The sequence below is a fragment of the Dromiciops gliroides genome, chromosome 1 (genome assembly GCF_019393635.1).
Source record: "Dromiciops gliroides isolate mDroGli1 chromosome 1, mDroGli1.pri, whole genome shotgun sequence".
NCBI lineage: Eukaryota > Metazoa > Chordata > Mammalia > Microbiotheria > Microbiotheriidae > Dromiciops > Dromiciops gliroides.
The window spans coordinates 706,825,394-706,838,004 of NC_057861.1; the positions used below are offsets into that span (position 1 = coordinate 706,825,394).

A 12,611-nucleotide genomic window follows, 5' to 3' on the forward strand; every position below is an offset into this window, starting at 1 on the left:
GTCACTTAACATTCATTGCCCCCACAAAAACAAATAAATAAATAGACCGAGATTGGGAAAGATGTTAGAACAGAAAATATCAGAGCTAGAAGTATCTTGGAAGAGACTGTCAAAGTTGGAAGGGGACTGGTGCTTGGCTGAGAAATAATGGTACCAATGACTAAAAACAGAAAGTGATCACACTGCTGGAAGGAGAGTCTGGGATGCCGTTCTTACCCTGATGTCATAGTGATCCTTGAGCCCATCTTCCACGTGGTTTAAATACTCATAGATATCCAGTCGGTCCAGGCAGCTCTCCAGGAGTGTGTACATGCACTCAAAGGCTGCTTTCCTGACATCCAGCCCGTCATCCACAGTGTGCTTGAACGGCCCCATCTCCACCTGTGGAGAAGTCAACACAAAGTCTGAGGGGAAGGCAGATTTTGTAGGAATAACAGAGACTCCCCTGGTAGCCACAGTGACCACTGGGGGGCAGTGTTGGCCCAGAAAGCTCTACCACCTGTCCTAAACTCAGAGAACACAGTGTCAGAGGTGAAAAGGACCTTTACCAGTCACATCTAATTTTTTTTAAATTAAAAAAAAAATTTAATCGATAGCTTTGTTTATGCAAGCTCAGGATTCAACTTGACAACACCTCCACCCACCAAAGGGCCACTGAACACTTTCAGTGACAGGGAACTCACTACCATTTTTTTCCTTTTTCTTTATTAATTTACTTATAACATTCATTTTTTAAAAATTGAATATTTTTCCCCTATTACATGTAAAAACAATGTATAACATTCATTTTAAAATGTCAGGTTCCAAATTCTTTCCCTCCTTTCCCTGCCCCACCACTGAGAAGGCAAGTACTTTGGTATAGGTTATAAATGTGCAGTCATGCAAAACTTAGTTTCATCTAACATTCATTTAAAAAAATATTTGAGTTCCAAATTCTCTCCCTCCTCGCTGCCCCCTCCTCCAACCTATGAGGAGGCAAGTGATATAGCATACAAAGCATATGCCCATATTACCCATGTTGCAAAAAAAAAAAGGCAAGAAAAAAATAAAATGAAAAAAGTATGCTTCAATCTGCAATCAGAATTAATTAGTTCTCTCTCTGGAGGTGAACAGCATTTTTCATCACAAGTCTTTTGGAATTGTCTCAGAATAACTAAGACATTTATAAATGATCATCATTATAATATTGCTGTTACTGTGTACAATGATCTGGTTCTGCTGCATCAATTCATATACATCTTCCCAATTTTTCTGAAAGCATCTTGTTTGTCATTTCTTTCTTTCTTTCTTTCTTTTTTTTTTTTGGTGAGGCAATTGGGATTAAGTGACTTGCCCAGGGTCACACAGCTAGTAAGTGTTAAGTGTCTGGGGCCGGATTTGAACTCAGGTCCTCCTGAATCCAGGGCTGGTGCTTTATCCACTGTGCCATCTAGCTTCCCTGTTTGTCATTTCTTTTCTTTTCTTTTCTTTTCTTTTCTTTTCTTTTCTTTTCTTTTCTTTTCTTTTCTTTTCTTTTCTTTTCTTTTCTTTTCTTTTCTTTTCTTTTCTTTTCTTTTCTTTTCTTTTTTTTAGTGAGGCAATTGGGGTTAAGTGACTTGCCCAGGGTCACACAGCTAGTAAGTGTTAAGTGTCTGAGGCCGGATTTGAACTCAGGTCCTCCTGATTCCAGGGCCAGTGCTCTATCCACTATGCCACCTAGCTGCCCCCCCCATTTGTCATTTCTTATAGCACAACAGTATTCCATTGCAATCCTATCCTACAACTTGTTAATCACTTCCCCAGTTGATGGGCATTCTTTCAATTTCTAATTCTTTGCCACTGCAAAAAGACCTGCTACAAATATTTTTGTACATATAGGTCCTTTTTTACTTTTCTTTGATCTCTTTGGGATACAGACATAAAAGTGGTATTTCTGGGTCAAAGGGTTTGCACAGTTTTATAGTCCTTTAGTCATAGTTTCAAATGTTTCTTCAGAATGGTCAGATCAGTTCTCAACCATACCAACAGTGCATTAGTGTCCCAATTTTTCCACGTCCTATCCATTTATCATTTTCCCTTTTTGTCATGTTAGCCAATCTGATAGGATTGGCACAGGGCCTGGCACACAATTGTCACTTAATGTTTATGGACTGACTCCTAAGTTTTCTCTTCAAAATAATACACACACACACACACACACACACACACACACACACACACACACACACACACGGTTTCTTCACCTAATGCTTAACTGATAGTATTATCTCCAGCCCTCTCACCTTTCTTCCCTTCTACTCCTGGACACACCCAACCTTGTCAATATCCTTAAAATTTGGCACAGAGAACAAAGTCTCCAACTATGGTTCAACTAGGGAATAGCTGAAGATCTCTGTGTTCCTACCATAATGGTGAGCAGCAGCTGGCAGCATTTATGTAGCACTTTATAGAGAGCATCTCATTTCATCCTTACAACCACCCTTATGAGGTAGGTACCTTTCACAGATGAGGAAATCAAGACTTAAGAGGTTAAGTGACTTGCCCAAGGCTATTAAGTGTCTGAGGCTGGATTTGAACCCAGGTCTTTCAGATTCCAAATTGAGTGCTCTTACTCAGTACGCCACCTTGCCATCCCCCAGGGAGAAGTTGTTAGAAATGGGGGCTGTATTTGGCAGTAAATTAACCTTGAAATGATTCTTCCTCCATCAGCTTGTGAGGACACAGCATGGCATGCATCTCCCTCTGCATCACCTGCCCAATTCTCACCCTGCACCGCCCACTCACCTCTCGGATGAGCTCCTTTCGGACCTTGGTCTCTGTGTACAAGTGGGGCAGTGTGTTGTCCAGAAAGTCTCGGATGAGGGAGGGCTTGTTATGAGCAGCTGAGTTGAATAAGGCCAGAGCTACCCGCCTGACATTTAGGTCAGGGTCCTGAAGGGTCTTTAAGAAATCCCCTGAGGGGTGGGAGGGGGAGAGGAAGAAGAAAATGCAAACATACACACACATATGAGTGAGGGCGACAACCACAGAACAATCTAGCTTTTAAATAAAAACAACAGAAAACCAAGTTCCACAACTGTGCCTCAAGTTACTAAGGCTACTAAGTGTTGTATTCCCAGGCTCATATAGTTAAATCAAGTCAACAGGTACTTATTTAGCTTCTAGCATTGTGTTCAGTACTGGCGATACAAAGAAAGGCAGAAAACTGCCCCTCCCTTCGAGGGGGGACCCCAGAGGGCATCCAGTCCAACCCTCTCTCTTAAAGAAGGGAGACCTGAGGAGAGGAAGTGATTCATCCTGGGTGACAAGAGTAGTAAGCATCATCAGTGGCATTCGAACTCAGCTCCTGTGTCTCCAAGGCCAGAGCTCTCACCATGCTTTGTAAAGACCTCTCACAGGATGACATTCAGGCTCCAAAAAGATCTTGACAGGCTTGAGTAATGAGCCAAAAGGAATGTGATGACATTTAATAGAACAAAAACATGAAGTCCTATGCCCGAGTTTCAAAAAATAAATTTCATAAATAGAAAATGGGGGTAGACATACAGAGGGGGTAGTTTTGTGAAAAAGAGCTGGGGGTCTTAGGGGACCACAAACTCATCAGAAGTGAACCAGGTGACCTTATACAGAGAAGATCAAATGAGATAATGAGTGAAAGCCCTAGGAAAAATAACACACCCTGTACAAATATCATGATTTCAAAGATAAAGAGAGAGGCAGCACTGTGTAGTGGATAGAGAACCAGCCTCAAAGTCTGGAAGACCTACGTTAAGTCTCATCTCTGACACATGTGGGCTGTGTGGCCCTACCCTGTGTTTAACCTCTCAGTGCTCTAGGAAAATCACATTGACAGAGAGCGTTTCTCACCTGGGAGGTTCCATAGCCAAGAATCAAGTTCTTGACACCATCAAAAGTTTCAACATCAGCAACTGAAGTGATGTTATTATCATTGAAAATGATAGGGAAGAAAAGGTGCATCTGTCTGCTTTACCACCATTCCCTAAGGATCATGGGACTTTTCCGTTTGACTGGCAGCTAAAATCTCCCATAGGTGCTGCCCACCCCCTGGGCTTCTCAGGGCATGCCCAGCCCTGAGTGCAAGTGTCACACACAATAAGAACTTAATAAATACTTCATTCATTCATCCATTCATAAATCAATAAAATCGCAGTTTGAGAGCCTATCCCCTAAAGATGAATGGGAATGAGGCACTGTCTCATCAGGAAAATACACACACACACACACACACACACACACACACGGATACACATACCATACTTTCTCACCCATATACATTCACACCCTTCCCACCCTACTGTTCTCTCCACTTGGTCAATGGGTCCGGGAAGTAGAGTCAGTGTGTGTGTGTGTGTGTGTGTGTGTGTATTGGGGAAAGGAGGCCTGGAAGGACTCAAGCTCCCCTCATTCATCTTTGCCATTGTCTATTTGTATAGGGCTCTTCATTTTCTTTCTTTTTGAAAATTTTTTGTGGGGCAATGAGGGTTAAGCAACTTGCTCAAGGTCACACAGCTAGTTAGTGTCAAGTGTCTGAGGCTGGATTTGAACTTAGGTCTTCCTGAAACCACTGCACTACCTAGCTGCCCCTAGGGATCTTAATTTTCTTTTTCTTTTTTTTTTTTAATAAAATATTTTATTTTTTTCCTGTTACATGTAAAGATAGTTCTCAACTTTAGGGTTCTTAATTTTCAAAGGGCTTTCTCTTTCTGCACTTCATCTCATCTGATCCTCTCAACATCTTCCATCAGGGAAACAGGGCAGGGATTATTATACCCATTCTATAGATCTATCTAATCCAATATGAACGTATTTATTAAGCAGCTATTGTGTATAAAACACTGCACTAAACCATCAGGGATATAAAAACAAAATAAAAAACAAGTCCTGCCCTCAAGTAGCTTCCATTTTACCACATCTAAACAGATAACAAGGGACTTGAGGAGGGAGCAAACACTAAAACAATCCCCCTCCTGTACAGGGAAGGTGATGCCAACCCTTTCCTTCCCCCGCTCCCTTTGGATTTGAGATCTCAATTACTGCAGTTCTGCCCTTTCCCCCTTTTGTTCTTGGTGGTAAAAGCCAAAAGACCAGGACTCACCGATGCAGTCCTTCAGGAGGACGTCCACAGGCTGGGGCTGGTCTGAGATGGTGAATTTAATGGCGGTGATGACGGTGCTACGGGCATGTGGTGAACCTGGTGGGGACCCAGAAGAAAGAGTGACCCGCGGGGATCGAGGCCAATAATAGTCATGGCATCGTGGGTGGGGCTGGGCCCTCCAGGGCTCCCTGACCCCTTCCCCTCTGCCTCTCCCACCATCTTTCAGGGAAGGTGACGTCAACATTTCCCTCCTGGGGCTTGATCTCTGCCCTCTTCTGTTCTCCATGGTCGGGGGAGAGCGTATGGGAAAGAACCCTACTCAATTATCCACCCTGAGAAATGGGAACAAGAGAGATAATACACAACCTACATTCCAACCCACTCCTTGGTTTGGCATTTGGCCTGAAATGTGGTCTCTTCACTATGATCCTTTTGCAGTGAGCTCTGAGATAAAGAGCATTCTCTCTCTATAACCAGCCGGCTTCAAGACGCAGGGACAAGTCACTGCCTTCCTAAGCCTCAGTTACCTACTGGGGAAACGAGAGAGGCAGCAGGGCAATACCAACAACAGAGGGCAGGCTTTGGAGGGAGGAAGCCCCGGGTTCATATCCTCCCTCTAACAGATCTTGACTGTGTGACCCTGGGCAAATCACAACCTCCCAGAGCTCCGGGTGATTCTCCAAGACAACTGTAACTAAGAACAATGGCTGGTCTGTTTCAGCAACAGTGGAGGGAGTTTCTACACAGGGGAATCCCCTCTACTCGTGATGAAAGCATTGGTCTAGACCCAAAGAATGGCAATATTTGGGGGGGGGGACAATAATAATTGCATTCTCTACATCACAGGACTACTGAGAAGAGAGGGATGTGGCAATCACCAAGTGCCACAGAAATAATAATGTTATTATGAATAACAATAAGAAGTAACCTTTCAATGGGGCTTTGAAGTATGCAAAAAGCTGTACATTATCTCATCCGATCCTCACAACCACCTTGGGAGGTTGTGCTATTTGAGTTCCATTTTAGAGTTGAGGAAACCGAGGGACATATAGTGACACTGTCAAAAAGAGGCTGAATTCTATAGGCAGCCCCTGTCTAAAGTGGGCAAAGGTGGGGGACTAGGGGTAAGGAATATGGCACACACTGTAAGGCGCAGTCTTTATGTTGCTTGGTTTTGCTAATTTTTTTTTTCCAAGCAGGCTGGAATGAAGCCAGCATGGGCCTTTAAAATATGAGACCCCAAAGGGAGCCAACTTGCTTTCCCCTTTTCTTCTTTCCTGGATGAGAAGACCAAGGAGGCACTTTGAGGAGGGCAAAGGAAGCCATCTGTAGGTGCCCCATGTAATTCTGGGTCCCTCTGATCCCACCAGAGCTGACTCCCCAGCAGCTCCCCCCATCTTTTTTTTTTTTTTTTGGTGAGGCAATTGGGGTTAAGTGACTTGCCCAGGGTCACACAGCTAGTAAGTGTTAAGTGTCTGAGGCCATATTTGAACTCAGGTCCTCCTGACTCCAGGACCGGTGCTCTATCCACTGCGTCACCTAGCTGCCCCAGCTCCCCCCATCTTTACCTGCAAGGAGCTGCTTCTGCAGCTGGGGCAGCAGCTGGGAGGGGTTCACCAGGGCCAGCTTCCCTAGGCACTCAGCCACCACGTTGCGGGTGCCTTCCTCGGTGCACTCGCAGTGCCTGAAGAGCAGGGCCCAGATGTCGTCCACGTAGGGTTTGAGGGCCTCAGCTGGGGCCGCGCCAATGGCCTCCTTCAGCGAATGCAGCAGCAGGTACTGCCTCTTGGGCTGGGTGCCAATCTCCCCGAGCAGGAAAGGCAGGTACTCAGGCAGGTTCCGGGCACCCACGCAGCCCAGGGTATAGGAGGCTGCTGACCGCACCTCTTCACTGGGTGACGAGAAAGCCTCCAGCAGGACCGTCTTCAGCTCCCGCTGGGATCCCATCTCAGCCACCACCTGGCCCATCTCAGCCAATGCCAGGAAGGCCAGGACCTTGATGCCCGCGCTGGAGCGGGGGGACTGGACATCCCGGATGAACTGGCCCACAGTGCCTACTGCCTCCTGGGGACAGGCAACCACCAAGGCTGCTAAGCACTTGGCCACCGAGTGATGCGCCTGTTTGTGCAGGGGAGGGGAGTTGGGAGCTGCGTCATAGACGGGGCTCGTGAGCTGTTTCTTCAGCTCGCCGTAGCACAGCCGTGGGGCTCGTGTGCCCATGAGGGCCTGGAAGAAGCCCGTGATGGCCGTCAGCGCTCCAGCCTGCAGCAGCGGCGAGTATACCAGCTGCAGGACTTCAGTGAGGATGGGGCCGCTGGCCTTGGCCAGGGAGGAGGGGTGAGCATGGGCCAGGGTGGTGAGGAAGCCCACAGCCACCTGGGCCACGTGCATGTCGTTCTCCCCAATGAGCGGGGGAAGCTCGCCCAGCACCGCCTCGATCGTGGCTGGCGGGAGCGCCGTCCTGTAATTCCGTGCCAGGACGTCTAGGGCTGCCAGGGTCGCCAACTTCAAGGCTCGCTGATTCTTCCGCAGGAAGGAAGCCAAGATGGGCAAAGCATCATCAATAATGGGCTGCAGATCGACCCGGAGCGGGGACCCTGCCACTAGAATCAGTGCCTTGACCGTGGGCAGCCGGGTGATCTCATTCTTGAGCCGTTCCAGGAAAATGAGCAGGGTGGGCTTCAGCTCGGCCCCCAGCCAGTCTCTCAGGTGAGCCAAGATGTGGCCCATGCAGGCGATAGCTCGTTCCTTCACCTCCTGGTCCAGGTCAGCTGCCTTCAGCCTCGTGAGGGTGGCGGTGAATATCTCCTTGACGTAGGGCTGGGGGTCCAAGGTCAAGGGCCGGTCCAGGGGCCGGAGGACCTTCACCAACTGCTGGGTCACCAGCAAAGCCTCCGAGGTGATCTTGTAGAAGGGGTCAGACACACAAGCCACCACTGGGGGTAGCAGGACTGGCAGGTAAGTATGGAAGGCCTCAGGAGGGTGGGTGCACAGGAGGACATGCAGGAAGGCCAACGTATCGATCCGCATGTTAGAAGAGCTGGCCCTGTCTGTCAGGGAGAAGATAATGCCTATGGCCAAAAAGTATGGGGGGAGGGGCAGAGAAAACGGACACAGCATTACCAGGAGAACCAAATTCTTCACAGAGAACCCCAGAAACTTGGCACCGCCAAGCCTCTGTCATCCATTCCCTATCGCAGGATGCCTAGTTAATGCCATCCTCGACTCGGCACCATCCTCAGGAGGTCTGGGGGATTAATCTGAGCATATGGGTTGTCTTATTTACACAGAAATAGCAGGGTGGGTACTCTGAGGCGTCTCTCGACCATATGGGTAAAAAACACTGAGCCTACTAGGCTCTCACCAAAGCCCCCTTGTGATCGAAGAATCTGGCTTCACAGTATCATGGGTTTGGAGCTGCATTGGGAGCCTGTTGACCAATGAAGAAACAAGCCCAGAGTATGGGAGTGACATGATTGGAACTCAGGTCTTCTTGACTCCAAATACAGTTTTCTAGTATTACTGGGGTGCCCCCAAATAGCTTTAGGACAAAAAGTATAGAGAAGATGCCTTCTTCCTTCTCCTGATGTCCCCGGCTAGTGGAGATACTAAAATCCACAAAGGACTGGGACTTGGATTTATTTATTTATTCCTCTTTGCATCTCCCAAGGCCTCTGGTGCAAGGCTTTTAACATGGCAGACCCAATAAATCATGTGTTGCCTGGACAAATGAAGGAAAACCAGGCCAGCCAATGAAAGTTTTCACTGGCTGCCCTATTGCTGAGCAAAAGGTCAGTCATCCAGTGACAAAGGGGTACAGGGACTGGGGAATCTATAGGAGATCCCTAGATGGGTCGTAACCCTACCCTTCCTGGATGGGTCCATCCCTTTCCTTTTTTTTTTTTTTTTGTGGGGTAATGGGGTTAAGTGACTTGCCCAGGATCACACAGCTAGTAAGTGTCAAGTGTCTGAGGCCACATTTGAACTCAGGTCCGGTGCTTTATCCACTGTGCCATCTAGCCACCCCCTATCCCTCTCCTTTCTAAGAGGCTAATGTGGCATAAAAAAAAAGCCTGGACCACAGATCAAGCACGCAAGGCATACTCCTGGGTTACTGTTACTTCACCATCTTCCTCAGTGACTGGGTGAGTTGGGAAGGGGAGACGGGGGTATAGTAAGGGAGATAGGGAGAGGTTCTGGATGAGATTCAGGCCAAAGGATCAAATGCTCCAGTGTAGATACAACTTCCAGACCACACAAGTAGGAAAAGGATGAGTCTAGACGATGACAAGATTATCAAAGAAAAGGATGGGGGTGGCCAGTCCATAGTCAGACTAGGGGTGAGATTGGACCATAATGTGGTTAAGGTGATCACTGGATCAGAGATCTAGAGCTGGGAGCGACCGAGTGCAGGGGTCAACAAACTACAGCCCATGGGCCAAATCTCATTCACCACCTAATTTTGCACAGCTCCATAAGCCAAGAGTGCTTTTTATGTTGTTATGTACAGGGGCAGTGGTCTGGGTTTGGTCTTTGGGCCAAAGTTTGCTGACCCCTGAGCTAGCGCAATACTCCCATTTTACAGAGGCGCAAACTGAGGCCCAGAAGGGTTCAGTCCTTTGGCCAAGATTGCAAAGTCAGGATTGGATTCTGGGTCTTTGGACTCCAATCCCAAGCTCTTTCCAAAGCACCACCCCGCGAGAAGTGATCCTGACCAGGACCGGTTTGGGGAGAAGCTGGATCTGTGTCAGTTTAGGAGGCTTTCCCAGCTCCCCACAAGGAGGATGCTATGCCCAGCCCCAACTCCGCCCTCCACCCCCCCCGCCCAGGTTACCTGGCACCAAGGCAGGTATATGCTCAGCCAGGCTCCCGGGCAAGACTCCAGCTAGTTCTGTGAGGACGCTAAAGCAACCTTGGCGGGACTTGATACTCCGGTCCTTGAGTTGTCTCTGGAGAGCCTTGATGATATGCGGAATCTGCAGGGCATCTGAGGCACTCAGTGATCAAGCCGGAGCCCCCCCCCCCCTCCTCTCATGAAGCTCTGGGGGTGAGGGGGTGGGGGTGGGGGGACCATTGCCCACCTCTAGCTATCCATCGGTCACCACTCTCCTAATTTAGGCTCACAAAGGGTCTCCTGGCCTGGAGCTGGCTGAGCCCGGGGGTGGACCTGGTCCCTCCCATCCCTGACCCCAGTGATTCCAGGATCATAGATTTGGAACTACGAGGGACCTCAGTGGGCTTCCGGTCCGATTTCCTCATTACACCGACGACAGGGATAGGGATTCTCATTCTGTTCTACCCCCAGCTATGATACAGACTCAGCCACGAAGGAGGAGATACCATCTCTACTCCTCAATGTTCTCTGGGACCAAAAGGCATCTGGAATTCCCAGATTTGAGGGAAAATTGTAAATTTTATTTTTATTTTTAGCTTCTTAACAAAGAAATGTATTTGCAAGTAAATAAACAGGTTCTTTTGCAATATTTTGGAAAAAACAATCGCCCCAAACAGATTTTTGTCTACTTTCCAAAGTAAATTTTAAATGTAACTTAAATTTAATAACGAATAAATTACTAAGTTGCTGTTCTGTTGTTTCTGTCATGTCCACATCTTTATGACTCCATCTGGGGTTTTCTTGGCAAAGATAATGAAGTGGCTTGCCATTTCCTTTTCCAAATCATTGTACAGATGAGGAAAATGGGGCAAACAAGGTTAAGTGACTTGCCCAGGCTCACACAGCTAGTAAGTGTATGAGGCTGGATTTGAACTCAAGTCTTTCTGACTCCAGGCCCCAGTGTCTATCACTGCACCACCTAGCTGCCCATTAGTTGAATTACTAGAAATCCAAGATTACAGAATCGAGGGAGCCCTACTGGTCTCCCTTTCTCTTCACAGGGTGGGATAAGGTTGGAGACCATCCTAGCAGGTCACAGCTCATAGTCATATAGAAGAGATTTTAAAAGACCATCTTGTCTAAGCCTTTCATTTTGAAAAGGAGGAAACTGAGGCCCAGGGAGGGAAAGTCATTCATCCAAGCTCACACTGTTAGGGACAGAAGCAGGATTTGAACGCCGGATTTCTGACTCCAACACCAGGAGCCTCCGAAAGAACAGGGAAGCAAGTGATCGGCCACTAGGGAACCTTTCTGGTAGTGTTTCCCAAGATGATCTCGGTATTCCCATGGAGGGTTGGAGGGGTGGGGAGCCGGGGAAGGGAAGACCCTTGAGACCTAAGGGATGATGGAGAGGGATGCACAGCGGAGGTCACAGTTACTGGGAATGGACCAACCCTTCCTGGCTCTAAGATCCCCACGGTGTCTCCTTCCCTCCCCCTGATTGCTACACTACTCACAGGGTGGGGGGTCCCCCAAAGAGCACCATGATCCTGAGATCCCTCCCTCAAACACCCCCCTGCCCCATATCCCTGCGTACCCATTCTCCAGACTCTGCTTTCCTCACCTGATTCTGCAGCATGGCGAGGGGGATGTTCTCCTTGTCGATCACCTCTGGGCTGCGGAGCCAGCTCTGCCCGGGATGCGTCTGTCTCAGCAGCGAGATGTAGGCCCCAAAGATATCAGCCTTGACGTTCTCCTCCCGTTCCTTGAACCTGCTGATGAGCACTGGAGAGAGCACCTGGTAGAAGTCCTGCAGCAAGTCGTGCCTGGTGCTAATGATGGCGGCCACGCACTTGGCCGAAGCCCTTCGGACCTTCCAACTCATGTCATCGTCATCGCTGTACTCGTCGTCGCTTTCTGGGGGTGGTACAAGCACATGGGGTTTTGTGGGGCTGACTGCGCATGTGAAACTGGGAGACACCCACTTGTAAGATCACCTATTATTACCCATCCATTATTCTGTTATTATTATTACTATTTTTAATAAAAGTATTTTATTATTTTCCAGTTACATGTAGAGATAGTTTTCAACATTTGTTTTTATAAGATTTCTAGTTTCAAAATTTTCTCCCTCTCTCTCCTGTTATTCTGTTATTATTAATGAATATAGTATTATAATATAACACATTTTTAACAAAAATTATAACATAAGGAATGGTTATTAATGGTATCATTAATTAATAATAGCTGCCGTGTACACAGTGTTTTTAAAGTTTAAAAATTCTTTGTGGCTATGATCCCATTTTAGCCTGACAACAACCATGTAGTTCCAAGTCGGAGAACCTTTGTCCCTTACTCCCTATGACCTTCTATGACCTTGAGTAAACTGCTTGACCTGCCTGGGACTCAGTTTCCTCACCTACTAGATGGCTACTCAGATCACTTTCATGCTGAAATTTACTATTAACCAAAAATAAAAAGGGGGGGGAGCAGCTAAGTGGAGCAGTGGATAGAGCACTGGCCCTGGAGTCAGGAGGAACTGAGTTCAAATCTGGCCTCAGACACTTAACACTTACTAGCTGGGTGACCCTGGGCAAGTCACTTGACCCCAATTGCCTCACCCCCTCCAAAAAAAAGAAAAAAAAATCACAAGTCCATGAGGCATGTGCTGCAACTGGATTT

General features: G+C 47.5%; 1 protein-coding gene across 1 annotated transcript in view; it reads right to left on the reverse strand.

Annotated features, from left to right (window-relative positions):
* CAND2 (cullin associated and neddylation dissociated 2 (putative)) overlaps window positions 1-12,611 on the reverse strand; it is a 47,591-nt gene that overhangs the window by 5,346 nt on the left and 29,634 nt on the right. Inside the window, exons 8-13 of the mRNA XM_043976967.1 lie at window positions 11,554-11,846; window positions 9,930-10,071; window positions 6,664-8,166; window positions 5,096-5,191; window positions 2,764-2,933; window positions 217-381 (exon numbers count right to left, since the gene is read on the reverse strand). Coding sequence (XP_043832902.1) covers window positions 217-381; window positions 2,764-2,933; window positions 5,096-5,191; window positions 6,664-8,166; window positions 9,930-10,071; window positions 11,554-11,846 — 2,369 coding nt within the window. The remainder of the gene's footprint in view (window positions 1-216; window positions 382-2,763; window positions 2,934-5,095; window positions 5,192-6,663; window positions 8,167-9,929; window positions 10,072-11,553; window positions 11,847-12,611) is intronic.